This window comes from Rhipicephalus microplus, chromosome X (assembly GCF_043290135.1).
Source record: "Rhipicephalus microplus isolate Deutch F79 chromosome X, USDA_Rmic, whole genome shotgun sequence".
Classification (NCBI taxonomy): domain Eukaryota; kingdom Metazoa; phylum Arthropoda; class Arachnida; order Ixodida; family Ixodidae; genus Rhipicephalus; species Rhipicephalus microplus.
Genome location: NC_134710.1, coordinates 384,489,852 through 384,504,081, shown reverse-complemented (window position 1 = coordinate 384,504,081; position 14,230 = coordinate 384,489,852). Strand labels below are relative to the sequence as shown.

The following is a 14,230-nucleotide window of genomic DNA, read 5'->3' as shown; positions in this document are numbered from 1 at the left end:
TTCGCTCTGGGCAGTGGCAGGGGCGCTTTCACCACTGGCGGTTGCCAGGAGTCCTACTAGAAAGAAATCACAAACATAGATTTTTTTTATGACGTCACTGGTGAGGTCCCCAGATAGAGAGAAAAAACAAAATCAGGAGGAGGAGGGTTGCCGCGCAAGCCCTCCTTTCCCACTTCGCACGAAAAAAAAAATGCACTCGTGCCTTCTTTCAGGTCCGCTGGCCGCTTGGGCAATGTGTCCATAGACTTTTGTTAATATTTTTTAAAATTTGTTCGTGTTTTTTGAATAAGTGAAAGTTAAGCTGACTGATTTCCCGGTAAGACGAAACTCGATCGACAAAAATGAAACGCATTTTTATTGCATGTTTTGTATAGAAAAAACAGATGAATTCATGTAGTTGGAAAGTGCCAATCTATAAACGCACGGCTTTAATTTACAACTTGCATTTCCGATGGAGGCGGAAATGCTGTAGGCCCGTGTACTCAGATTTGGGTGCACGTTAAAGAACCCCAGGTGGTTGAAATTTCCGGAGCCCTCCACTATGGCGTCTCTCATAATCTTATGGTGGTTTTGGGACGTTATACCCCACAAATCAATCATCATTAATTTACAACTGACATATTGAGATATTGAGCAAACGTTGAGCACAGAATACCCGAACCAATGCACAAATTATCAAAAATCGCGAGTAAGACACGTCGTATTCGAAGCAATCACGCTTGTTATGACGGTGTGCATTGTTTTCTTACAGAACATGACTGCCAAACGAGTCTGAAATTCAAAAGAACGGAGAGACGTTAACGATCAGAAGTTTTTTGAGAAAGAACGCTGCTAGAAACAGTGTTTCGGCAGGTAGACCTATCTTCGTGAGGGCAACCGCATTGCCTTGATGAGGAAAAGTTCACTTGTCCGAACGTTGGCTCCTTCGACATCCTCTGTAACAATTTGTAAAAGCATTTAGTCAACCACGTGTATTTGAGTAGAAATAAAAACTCGGAAATTTTTAAACCATGCCTACGAAAATTCCATGAGCAGAAAGCAGCCTCTAAATACTGGACATAATTTGAACTACATGCCAAAACCAAAGAAACTTAAACTATGCAGCCAAGCCAACCCCTTTACTAAACCCCTTTACTCCCCCCTTTACTAAATGCATTTCAACTCCTTTACTAAATGCATTTTGACAACAAGAGCTTGGCTGCCATCTTCACCAATTAGAAAGCGACACTGCACTTCTGTCAGTACATTCAGGCTTGGAAAGAACCGGGTTTACTCATATGTACCCATGCCAAATCAATATCGGCTCGAATAATGGGTCTAATTTCTTATGCTCACCTGTTGCCTTTAGGAAATGCTGGAAAACCTTCAAGGCACTAGAAATCTTTGGGTTAGCACTACGCAGAGCCACGGAATACACGTGTTGTCAAATTAGGCAATCTTCGACGATTGCATGGTTAACATGTTGGGTGTAGCTCAATGCGGCTTTCGTTTTCTGCCGGCATAACTTGGTCTCTTTATTTTTACTGTAGTTGACATGCCAACCGAGCGAGATAACTGAGCACGATCTAACCTCTAATATCGCTGAGTGAGGGGCGAGAAGGAGTGGAGGCAAACGCAGCTCATGTCAATCACTGTCCGTGCTTCGCCTGAATAAAAACTCCCAAAATAATCAATAAGAAAATAAAAAAAGAGAAGTTCTTTACAGTGGTATCGATTTCTTTATTGTAAAAACTTCTTAAAGCCAGTAAATGCGAACAGTAACATCAACTTCACTACGTTAAAAATGATCTTGGGATGCCTGGCAACAACTACGAACATGCATGTTCTTTGAAACCAAAACTAGCGCTCAATTTCCGGGGCCTGCTATACCTCCGAAGTCGATCATGTAATTTGGTTACATTGTTTTAAAGCGGATAGCCTACAACGCAACCAAGATTGATGTTTCCCTGACATGACGACTACCAGCGTCCTTTTTCGACGAAGTTATGAGTACGGACGTGGCGTTCCGACTGCCATGCTGAATTCGCGAGTTCGATTTAACTCGAACACTCTTTGTCCATCTGATTATTTGCTTAATGTCGACGGTTCTCCCGGCTGCGGCAGCTGCATTTTCGATGGAGGCTAAAATGCTGTAGGCCCGTGTGCTAAGATTCGGGTGCACGTTAAAGAACCCCAGGTGGTGAAAATTTTCAGAGCCCTCCACTACGGCTTCTTCCGTAATCATATGGTGGTTTTGTGACGTTAAACCCCGCATATCAATCAATGACGACGCTTGCAACACAGGCACCGTACCTCCCGCGACACAGGCTCCATAACGCTATCTCGTTAATACCACTGTCACACGAGAACCCGCGAACTCTGTTCAACTCCCTCGTCTTTACGACCAGGCAGATGCGGTCCGTGTCACACGGTGACCCTTGCGCAAACGAAGATAAACGGAGCATTTTGCAAAAAAAAAAAAAAGTTCGGTGAGCTCCCTTTGTGGCGGAACAAGGTACTCTCGTCCCCGGTAGTCTGCAGGTCAGAAAAAAACTTTTGAGCAATAAATTGCCTAATTGAAAACAGCAATACATTTTGCAATATTAAATGTTTTTTGTAGACAAAGTCTGCGCATGCGCGGCCTCCATAGCGAGCAAGTTTGCCTCCCAAGTTATTCAAAAGTACATTGTCTTGCTTCATAAGGGTAGTGCTATAGGTGGTCTTCAGCGATACGGCAATGGCGGCTGTATGAGGAGCGGCCTGTAGCCCACCGCGCACCGTAATTCATAAATATGAAGACTTGTCGATTCCTTGTGGCAAGTTATAGCGATTGCCTGCATCCATTCAGGGAGACTATATGTGCATGTAAGTTGGCATGGCTTGGGACGTTAAACCCCACAAATCAATCAAGTTGGCATGGCTACAGTGGCATCGCTGCCTTTAAATCTTGTGTGTTTTGCGAAGTATTAGTTATTTTTGTATCTATATCCCCATCTGTGTATATACCTGCTTCATTATTTCAGGACAATTTGCAGTATTACATGACAACTCCCCTTACAGATGTGTCGGCCAGAGCACCAATAAAACATCCTAAAAATTATACAAAGCGGTATATTTGTCAAAGCGAATTTCATGCAGAGAGGTTAATTTCGTGCGTACTTTATTAAGCTCCACACGGCTCCTGGGTTTTTTATTTGTGCACTACATTTCGTGGTTCGCATATAATTGAGCACCAATCAATTATATAATTTGAGCGCTTAATTTGTAACGAGTATTTTTACATTTCCATCAAGTGTCGTCGTTTGTTGCCACAGACATTCGTTGTCTTCTGCTAAGAGGTAGTATAGAACACAAGTCAATAACAGTCTGTCTTTCCTAGCGCTAGTGACAGTCACCTTCCGTAAATATCATTCAAGCACCATCCTAATAAAAGGAGACCTTGCAGCAATATCATTGCACCAATGCCGCGTAATCACCTTCTTGTGTTTATTTCATAGGTACATCTACAGTATTCAATGCCACTGTTTTTCACTTCATGTCCTTCTGCGCACATCTCGACGCATTCACAACGCACGTAGTTTTAAGCGCATTCACAGTCACACACTGAACTTAACTCATCACCATTACCTCGAGCCACAGAAAATTTGAACAGCTTTCCAGATCACACCGTTTCCATCTCCAACCGTGAATATTTTCGTGAGAACCAGATTTCGTTGCGTTTTTCTATTGCATAACTGTTCACCTTGCTGTTTTTCATTTATTTGCTTTTTTTGTTTGTCCCCTTTTCTTTTTGCCCTTTGTCTATATTGCTTTGCAATGTATTTACTGATTCCCCCCCCCCCCTAGTATTTAATGTCCTTTAATGGGCCTGTCGGGCATTTTGAATAAATAAATAAATATAAATAATGCGGACCAACGTAAAAAATACGAAAGAACACCGAAGCACACAAGCACGCATCCCCGCACGAAGGCTTTGCTGCAACGTGATGCAAGCGCACACAGAGCTCGTCACAAGCACCAACCACCGAGCGCCTCTCATCAAAGCGCTAAGGGGCACCTAGGGCTACCCTTTTGTAGCAACGCAGTGCAAATCTATCGCTAGGAAGCAACGCTTGCCTTCTAGAAAGACCATGCACGCACAGAGAATCGCACTACTTTTCTGTGGGCACAATCCACAGGCAAGCGGCTGCGTGTTCGGCTTTCCGAATTATTCTGAGAGTGCCTGTGCGTGAGAGCAATGCCACTTTATTCATGATACATTAATTCTGTTCGACATGCTCTCATACACTCCTATGCCCAATTTGTTATGCGCCAACTTTGGTAGTTTATCACTAGATTGCCCAGACAAATAGATTAGATAGATAGATAGATAGATAGATAGATAGATAGATAGATAGATAGATAGATAGATAGATAGATAGATAGATAGATAGATAGATAGATAGATAGATAGATAGATAGATAGATAAATAGATAGATCTCAAGGAACCTTTAATTCACAAAGAATTCCTTCACATTCAGAAAACCACACTATACCTACAAAGTGACTGATATTGTAGGACCTTGCTCCGAAGTGCACGGGTCTTTCTTGGCCAAACCGATTCCGTAGGAAGGACTATTAACGAGCCGGCGCATGATGCGTACGTTGAAGGCAGCGCTGTTGGGCACGTTCTCCGGCCGACAGTGTTGGCCACTTCGATAGGCACGTTAACTACCTGCCCCTTTATGCCGTACTGGTCGCTGCCATGAGTCAAATGCTTAACTCTAATAAACAGCAGACTTGGAGAAATCAGGTGTTCTTTCATGGCGCTACCTGTCGACGTTGTTTTTAGACGCGAAGCATTGCGTGCTCGGTCTTATGTCCCATGGCGTCGATGGCGTTCGCCCAACATATGCGTAGCTTTCCTCCTTCCCTTTCTCTAACAGCTGAGCTGTACTTCTCTCCCACTACTGCTTGCGCTTGCTCCCTCCTCTCTCTCCTAGGCTCTCCTACGCTGCTCCTCTTTCGCCTCGCAACACCTCTATAGTTATATACAGATTCTAGTGGAGAAACTCTCCATAGGGCCTGTGCATTAAAACCTATAACCATTCTTGTGCCGCCCAAGCGGAACGACACTCGGCTTTCGGGTGATGTGCACACTCGCCATTGCATAAACTCTGGCATTTATTTTCTGCTTTGCAGATCTCTGTTGCATCTGAGTAAGAGACTGTCACATAAAATCGAGTTGTTGGCTCATGGTAACAAGAAGTACGGACGACGAGGTGCAAGCAAACTGGCGCAATAAATCGCACAACACACGTCTCCGCTCCCAGATTTACAAGGATGGTGGCGCCATCTATGAAGCAAAGTCCAAAATGCTTTTTCCCGTGCGCGCAAGTTAAAATTAATAACGTTTGTATCTTTTGTATAAGAATTTCATATAAAGATCCAACAACTTAGATTTGTTTACAATACGTAAACACACTTGTGTATGAATTACACAGAGAATTAGTGCTTTATAGTGATAAATTCAGTGCTTCTTTCAAGTTTCGTAATGACAATGACAACGTTTCAAGATGTCAGCGTTTTGGTGGTTAGAGCTTCTCTGGCCCAGCTTTTACTCTAGAGTCTGTAAATTAACTCAATGGCAACACTAACGCAGGGATCACTTGCTAACCTACAATCGCTCTCTCCCCTCTCCTTAGCATTACTCCCCGCAGCGTTTACACTGCCATTGGGCATGAGCGCCCCCCCTCTCTCTCAATCTCTCTCTCTCTCTCTCGCCTCGCTGCACCAACGAAGGCAGCGTCTGCTAGCCAGTTTCTTGACTAAAAAAAAAAAAAAACCCTTCCTGCTCGTGCCGCACAACCGTTCACTGGCCACGCTGTATATTTAGGCACTGGATATGGACCTTCAACGTAGTGCTGGTGGGAGATTTCTCCTGTGCGTTGCAGAACAATTAAAATTTGCAGCATACGCGTTAACTAAAACAGACTGTGGGTCTCTGTATTCATTCGGAATCCTGTGTGTCTTACTGCCACAAGCAGCGATTGGCATGTTCCAGTAAGACACATCGGTCCTTCATTGGGTGCGTCACTCCTCCCCAGGTTTTTCCACTGCGCAACACCGCGATGAGCGCCAGCGTCGACGTCGCCGCCTGTGTGCGCGTTAGCACGCGCTGCTTCGCATCTACACATTGACACCGTCCTCTTTTTCTCTTTCTATCACATTTGTTTCTCTCCCTTACTACCCATCCCCCGTCTGGCGTTGTTGAGGTGACCTCTTGAAAGATCACCTCAACAACGCCGCATTTTTCTCACAGTTACGACGCCACATTTTCCCCTTCAATTCCCCTTAAAAGCCACTTCGAGGATGCAAGGGCGCGGGCTGAAAAAAACTGACGCCTTGGGTGGCGGCGTGCCATCTAGTGAGCATTGCTGGAATCACCGCAAGACTACCTTCAGCAGTGACCGTAGAACTGTACATACTGGCCACACTTGTGTACACACCGGCCGCCGCCGTTGGACAAGCCGCGAGCAAAAGGAGCAAGCTCCTTAACGTGTTGGCATGCGAAGCGTCTGGCGAACAACATTATATGGGTGACCAATACTTTATTCCAGAGTACCCCAGTACGGCGTGCCTCCTAATTCGACCATGGTTTTCGCACGTGAAACCAAGGCACTGTAATAATGAAGTAAATTTTCATCTTAGTAGCCGGTCTAGAAATGGTTAACTTCCCACAACTTCCGCCTATTTCTTCTTCCTAATTCCCTCGGATAACGTCTTTGGCGCGTGCACAGCGAAAGTAATAAAATCAGAAGCTGTGCTCACATACTGCGTTTTCTCTCCTGGGCATACGCCGTCAGCAGCTGTGTTCTGTATGAGAACAGCGAGCTCTGCCGGAACATTTACAGAATGCTACCCTTGGACGTGCAGTTACAGGAGCACATGGGATCTCTGAAACTACTCGTTGACATTTTAAGGTAAACAGCGCGAAAAACAAAGACAGAGAAGTAGGGAGACACAGGACGAGTGCTCATTCATCAGTCCGTTCATGCTTCCGACACAGGACAGCGCTCATCCTGTGTCTTCCTACTTCTCTGTCTTCGTCTTTCGTGCTGTTTGCCTTAAAAATGAATTGTTACCAACTTGCCCGATTTTCAATACTACTCACGCATGTCGCTACAGCCTCGGGTCACTTGTGCACGCAGGCATTACCACTCGATGGAAGTGTTCGCTCACTACGACGTAGTTGACGGGGCCGGACAGCGCGTGGCAGAGGGCCACAAGGCGAGCTTCTGCCTCGAGGACAACGTGTGTGAGCCCGGAGTGGACAAACGCTACAACTGCGCGAACTACGGTGACCAGGGAATCTCCATCGGCTGCACCGACACCTACGCGCACAACATCGACTGCCAATGGGTCGACATGACCGATGTGCCTCACGGACACTACACTCTCAAGGTGTGCATTAGCGCGTGTAATTAGCACAATCATTCATCACACACACACGTGCGCTGCATTCTAAATGAAATGCACTTCTTGCGCAGAACATTTGAAAAAAAAAAGGCATGGTAAGAGAGACAATGCATCCTTTCTGACTTCTTTTCTCAGTACTGCATAGGACAGCGCACATAAGGTTACACAAACTAGAGATCCATTGACCTCGAAAAGCAACTCCGACAATTTTTTGAAGGTCAATGGATCTCGGTGAAATTCGCTCGTTATGTTTCTCTGCACATTACTGTCTTGCATGCCGAATTCAGGCTTGAGAGGTGTTCTCATTGTTTGCAAATGCACTTTAAAGATTGCCTCAAAATGGCTCACCTGGCTTGCCAGCAACACTGTCTGTGTGTCGTGACGTTTGGCATGTCAATGTAAGTGACAAGGCCAATGGCATCGCTAACTTTTGCCGCTGCAGCATTTACTCTACTGGCCACAAGGCGACGGCGGCGGGGTTCTGCGGTGTTCTTCCTTCCTGCGTGGTGTCCGGTAGTTCTTTGCTAGTTTGGCGCGCGATTTTCTGTTTTCTGTGAATGGGTGTGCAATAGGTGGTTGTCGGTGTTGAGTTGTTGGCTGCACAAACCACTCAAACAAGACGCAGAGTGTTTGCTATCACGGCTACGATCACAGCTCGCCACGTGACAATGCCTTCCGTGACAAGCGGATCAGTGTGATCAGGTGGGACAACTGGTTGACGAGCAAAACGACGCGCGTGCGTTTCGTTTAATTCTCGCCAAACTCTTATCAGCCCATCAGGACCACGTTCTTTTGGTGGAAGCTTTTGGGTTGTAATTCATTTAGTAATCCCAGTAGAGCAGGAGTCTGTTGGCAGCAGACATTCTTGTCGGTGCGCGCTGGTCTGGAGTCACCACAAGTGCACCAGCGCAGCAACGTCATGCTCCTTCATGTAATAATAAAACAGTGACTAATCATACAAAGGTAAGACTTACCCTAAATCGCGATATCGCAGCACCAGTTGCTCGGCTTGTTCAGCGATTGGTCCTTGGGGCGGTGGGGCGAACAAAAAATCACAGCATGTCCACGGAAGGAATGATAATGAATGGAATGAAGCGTCCATCAGTCCGTCCATGCTTCCGTCCATAGATTCGTACTTGTTTCCGTCTGGCCTTGCGTCCACTTGTGCAACCTCCGCACGCCTGTCCATCTATGCGTCCGTCCATACGTGCGTCCGCCCGTGCATTCGTTCATCCATCCGTCCATGCATCCCTCCGTCTTTCCGTCCATCTAGTGAACACTCCCAAGTATCGCCATATCGCACCTTTTTATCATATAGTCATCATATAGAAGTGCCACCAATCAGCGGACATTTCAAAGACTTAAAGAGATGTGACTACCTACTACTACTATTATTACTACAAGAACTACCAATACAAACATTGGGACGCACTACGCATGGCTTAAGGAGCTTCGCCCCAAAACGGTGAGGTAACGGCGCCATTTGCAACCGAGTCGCCGCTGTCCGACAGCCCTAATACTTTGTCAGTCTCGGACATGTTAGTTGACGCTCGGCGCGCTCACCTCTGCTCTAAGCGTCTGCTCGATCTGGTATTTACAGTTTTCATACACCGTGCCGGTCGGACCACCTTGCCTTATACAATTTCTGGTTCCAGGTTCCTACCAAACGTGACGTCATACGTAGAAAGTGCTCAATTGGGTTTCGGTTTCGGTATTTTGACTTTTTTATTAATAAAACTTATTCTCAAACTTGCTGAGCATTTCAGCTATCGCGCAAAATCACCATTACCTGACGTGGTTAAAAATTGTAGGAGTTGGCCTGTAAAGCGCAAATCATATTACGACCATAGTCGTACACAACTTTAGAAGCCCGCGTGCTTTCCTTCTCAAACGTGGACCAATAGGCTGCAGTCCAGGCTGACTAGATGAACTAGACGCCTAGCGAACCCACATACAGAGAACAAACATTGTCAAGTGCATGCATGAGCTGGTCTTTTTTCTTCAACAGTGGATGCCATCGCCGGTTGTGCTTCGGCTCCAGACTTCTTAAAATGTATGACTATAGAGAGGATGTCCCACGTAACTTTAGCCAGAGTTTTGAATTATGCCGGAACATGTAATTACGACGCGACCAAATGCATGTTATTCCCCGTTGCCTTGAGTTAGTCCGACAATTTTTTATCTTCTCAAATACTGTTTAATTAGATATGTTTCAATAACAAATCTTTCAAGAACCGAAGATAGATAAAAAATTTCAGTGAGAAAGTTGTAGATCGGTTTGCAAAACGTCCGATTAGATAGTTTTGAACTTTATATCTGTTAGGTACTAGTGTTTTTCTGCTAATTACAAATGCCCGCGAAATACGAAAAAAATGCCATGTGTACACCCCGCTCGTGCGCCAGTGTGCACAATGATTCTAGTGCTCCATAACGTTCCGCGTACGAACAACCATAGCATTTGACCCGTTGTGCTGTCTCGGCAGGGCTGCAACGATGGTGGTGGCATTTCGATGAACACGTTTTGCTATCGCCCACAAAAACGATAACCACTGTGACTGATTATCGCTGTCATGAACTGGTGCGAGGGAAGCGTGTAGTTCGTACGTGGAACTTCAAGGAGCTCTAGAATCATCGTGCGCACGACGGACGACCTAGTTTGTCACGTTGTTTTTATTTTGTATTTCACGGGCATTTGTATTTCGCAAAAACACTAGGATTTAACAGATGTCAAGTTCAAAACTATCTATTTAGACGTTTTGCAAACCGATCTACAAATTTCTCATTTATCTTTTTATTCATCTTTGTTTTTTCAAAAGATAGTTAATTAAACAGATCTAATTAAACAATACCGGAGAACACAAAATTAGTCTGACAAACTCCAGGAAACGGTGAGCAACATGCAATTGTTTGCGTCGTAATCACGTATTCCGGCATATTTTAAAAACTCTGGCTAAAATTACATGGGACACCCTGTATTGAAGACAGATTTGCTTACTAAATCTAGTTTTCTTAGTTCCTCGCAACCGAAAATCACTTCTCGCCCCGCCGCGGTGGTCTAGTGGCTAAGGTACTCGGCTGCTGACCCGCAGGGCGCGGGTTCAAATCCCGGCTGCGGCGGCTGCATTTCCGATGGAGGCGGAAATGTTGTAGGCCCGTGTGCTCAGATTTGGGTGCACGTTTAAGAACCCCAGGTGGTCTGAATTTCTGGAGCCCTCCACTACGGCGTCTCCCATAATCATATAGTGGTTTGGGACGTTAAACCCCAAATATCAATCAATCAATCAAAATCACTTCTTGTATGGCAGAAGACATTTACAAACTACGCCCTTGTGTTTGGTTTCACAAAACCTAATTTTTGCCTGTGAAATCTTGAGTACCTTTTCAACAATAATTAATATTCATTACGCCATTACGATCGGGCTTCTGAATCGGCTTTCCTTGTCAGTGATAGATTTGGGGCGTTAGGTGAAAACTTACCATTATCTATATTGCGACGCAGGGCGTACAGTAAAGATTCCATAACAATATGCTACTTCTGGGTTCGGCGACTGCAGTCGCCAGACGTGGCTTTGAGCATCAACTATGCATGAGTGAGCGCACGAAATCCTTCTTCTAATACGCGCTTTACGTAAGAATGAAAGTACACCGCCTTGCGTCTTTCAGTGCGTTAATAATCATTTGATTACGCAGGTGTCCATCAACCCGGAATACAAGATGGCCGAGATGAGCTACGACAACAACGCTGCTGTGTGCGACCTCATCTACACGCAGACCTACGCTGCAGTCACAAACTGCACTCTTGGAAGGCCGTAAACTTGCGGCCACAACGATCAAACCTCCTTGCCTAAGAGAAAGAGCATCTCATGAAGCGTCGAGATGAAACTGAACGCGCCAAATTTTGCGTTCAGATTCCGCCTACTTTTCGCAGTTGACCCACGCACCTGTTATTGCTTCGTGCTGTGCTAAAATTTAGAGTAACTTCGTTCACGGCCAGTTGAAAGGAACAGACACCTGAAAGCTCCGACATTTTGTTTTTCTGATTCTTTTGAGTAAAAACGATTCCGTCACCTAATGTCACCACGTCTGACAGACAGCACCTTCGTAACGACGAATTGGTGAAAGACCGTAAAGCATGATCCGTGTGCACACCTCAAGGGATCAGCGCTTCGCTAGAGTAGCTGAATTGTTCCATGTTATCCATATGTAGATGTCTGAATGACGATATGATGGGTTTTCAAGTAGCTCCCACTTGCAAGTCTGCACGTAACTCACGCAACAACAATCCCGCTCCATGATACACGATAGGGTAACGTCAGAAATTCGGGTCAATGCAATCGCGTCAGTCGAAGTTCGTGAGGACATTTGGATATGAGACGCCCGTTGCCTTGGTATGCAAGAAGTCAGTCCTAAGAACTACGCTGCAGTATTGGCGGCAAATATAGCGTCTAAAAGTGTGCCATAGCGCTCCTGATGTGACGAACTTTAGCTTTTAGCAGAGACACGGACGTCGACTGAACGCGGCACCACTGCGCGATGACTGTAGGCTTACAAATTTACTGATATGATTTAAACATCCCCAACCTGCTAAATTTTTTTGTAGGTGTTTCATTTGAACTTGCTGCTTCTTCAACCGACTTGAGTCAACGTTACGCTCAATGCTCACATGTGACGCAAGGACGGCAAATCGATCCTACTGTTCTTCGGCTGTACCTCCTTATGTTAGGGTTTCAGCGTATTCTAAGCTGATACTGCGTTCTTCGTCTTCTTAGAAAGAATTAAGGGTCTGCAACAGCCTCATCTAAATTCCCCCTTGTTGCTCGTGATTATTAAAGATTATCGGCTTATCGTTCCCCAAATTTTAGTGGCGTTTAGTTACTTCAGTCACTTTTGGAGCTCCAGTTACGTTCATGACGCCCCGTGTTTTTTTATATCTGGTTTATCCTTTCTGTTTTAAAGTACAATTCTAATTTCGTAGGCAATTGCAAGCAAGTACCATCTGCGTCAAATGAGACCCAAACAGAGGTAAGCCTTCGCTTTGGTATAGAGCGCGCCATTCATTTATCATGATCGACAAGCGCGCACATCCTCTTCGGCAGCTCTACGCATATATGCATGCCTGTCCATGGTGATAAGTGGACGGCACGCACTATAGTATCATGGAGGCTTGCCGCTGTTCGGGTTTCATTTGACGCAGAGAGTACGTGTGATACGCTTGCAGTTGGAGTGAGAATATGCTTCGCTGTAGAAAATGAACACCACCAAGGTAGACGGACGGCTGAATTCCCATACATTGATGCAAACCGGAAGCTGCCTATTGTCAGCTAGCGGTGTAAACTGCGCTGCCAATAAGACTTCAGTGCCCTCCCGTGTTCGCTAAACGAAATAAAGATAAAAGAACATCACATGGCGTGCTCATTATTTAATTTGTCTGTAACTCATAGGCATATATTATATTAGAAGATACTGCTAAAAGCCTGGATACCCATAAGAGACACTGGCTAAATCCTAGAAAAGTGTGAGCAAAAAAAAAAAAACATAAGAGACAATGGAACACGACGCACTTGATAATCCTAAGCCGTGACTCATGTGTATTGTAGTGCGCAATGCTCCGAAGTTCTCAGCAGTCTTTCATTCAACTTATGCCAATATTTTAAAATTATGAGAACACCTTGAGTTTCACGTGCCAAAGTAACAATTTAACTGTCATATACAAGGTGTCTCAGCTAAAAATCACCAAGCAATAAAAATTAAAAACGAGTGCTACGCGTCTTCATTTGGTGCAGTATTGTTCTTAGCTGTATGTAGCACGTCAGAATGTTTTTTGGTCCGCCAAGCCCGCTAACAAATATAGCATAATAAAATTTTTATATACTGACTCTAGAGAAAGATTTCAATACAAGACTTATAGCTCTTATGCACAAATAACAAAACTTTAAAGTTACGGTAAGATAACAACGCTGGTTATTTCTTTCCAAGGTTCATTTAAAGTGCGCGAAATTAAAAAAAATACCGTATGATTGCCGCCTAACGCGCGGCGTTTTGAGTGCACTCAAACATAAGTTTATTGAATTAGCGAAGGCTTCTCACGCACGAAGGTGGCTTCAACAGGCTGTTGGTGACTACGATGGACATTAAGCGATGGTTAGATGGTACCACTGCCCCGCCGCGGTGGTCTAGTGGCTAAGGTACTCGGCTGCTGACCCGCAGGTCGCGGGTTCAAATCCCGGCTGTGGCGGCTGCATTTCCGATGGAGGTGGAAATGTCGAGGCCCGTGTGCTCAGATTTGGGTGCACGTTAAAGAACCCCAGGTGGTCAAAATTTCCGGAGCCCTCCACTACGGCGTCTCTCATAATCATATGGTGGTTTTGGGACGTTAAACCCCACAAATCAATCATTAGATGGTACCACGAAAGAAAAGGGGGGGGGGGGGCAAAAGAAAGAAACAAAGACAAACTTCGACGAAAAAGGTGCTGCCACTTACACTGTGATACGAGACCAGAGGAAGCAATTTGAGTAGCGGGGAGGTTATTTTTTCTTTTCGGGCCAACTATAAACATGATGGTGGTCGGGAGGGTGACAATTTTATAAAGAACGGATATCAAAAGCACGATGGGAATGTGTGGTGCGCAGTTTTTTTTTTTTGCATACGCTTCGACTAGGAAAAGTCTTTTTCTGGAATGACGCGTTTCCCTAATAAACAGAGTTTTATACAATAATACCTAGAGTGGAATCTAGCGCTAGTGTCTACGCGGGCTCCTTCAGCGGCACTTGTAGCCGCATGAGAATGATGGG

General features: G+C 45.1%; 1 protein-coding gene across 1 annotated transcript in view; it reads left to right on the top strand.

Moving 5' to 3' along the window:
* The window catches only part of LOC119161034 (lysyl oxidase homolog 2), a 76,103-nt gene extending 64,593 nt beyond the window's left edge, over window positions 1–11,510 (top strand). Inside the window, exons 8-9 of the mRNA XM_037413355.2 lie at window positions 7,171–7,423; window positions 11,129–11,510. Of these exons, the coding sequence (XP_037269252.2) occupies window positions 7,171–7,423; window positions 11,129–11,251 (376 nt within the window). The 3' untranslated portion in view covers window positions 11,252–11,510. The remainder of the gene's footprint in view (window positions 1–7,170; window positions 7,424–11,128) is intronic.
* The last annotated feature ends 2,720 nt before the right edge of the window (window positions 11,511–14,230 follow it).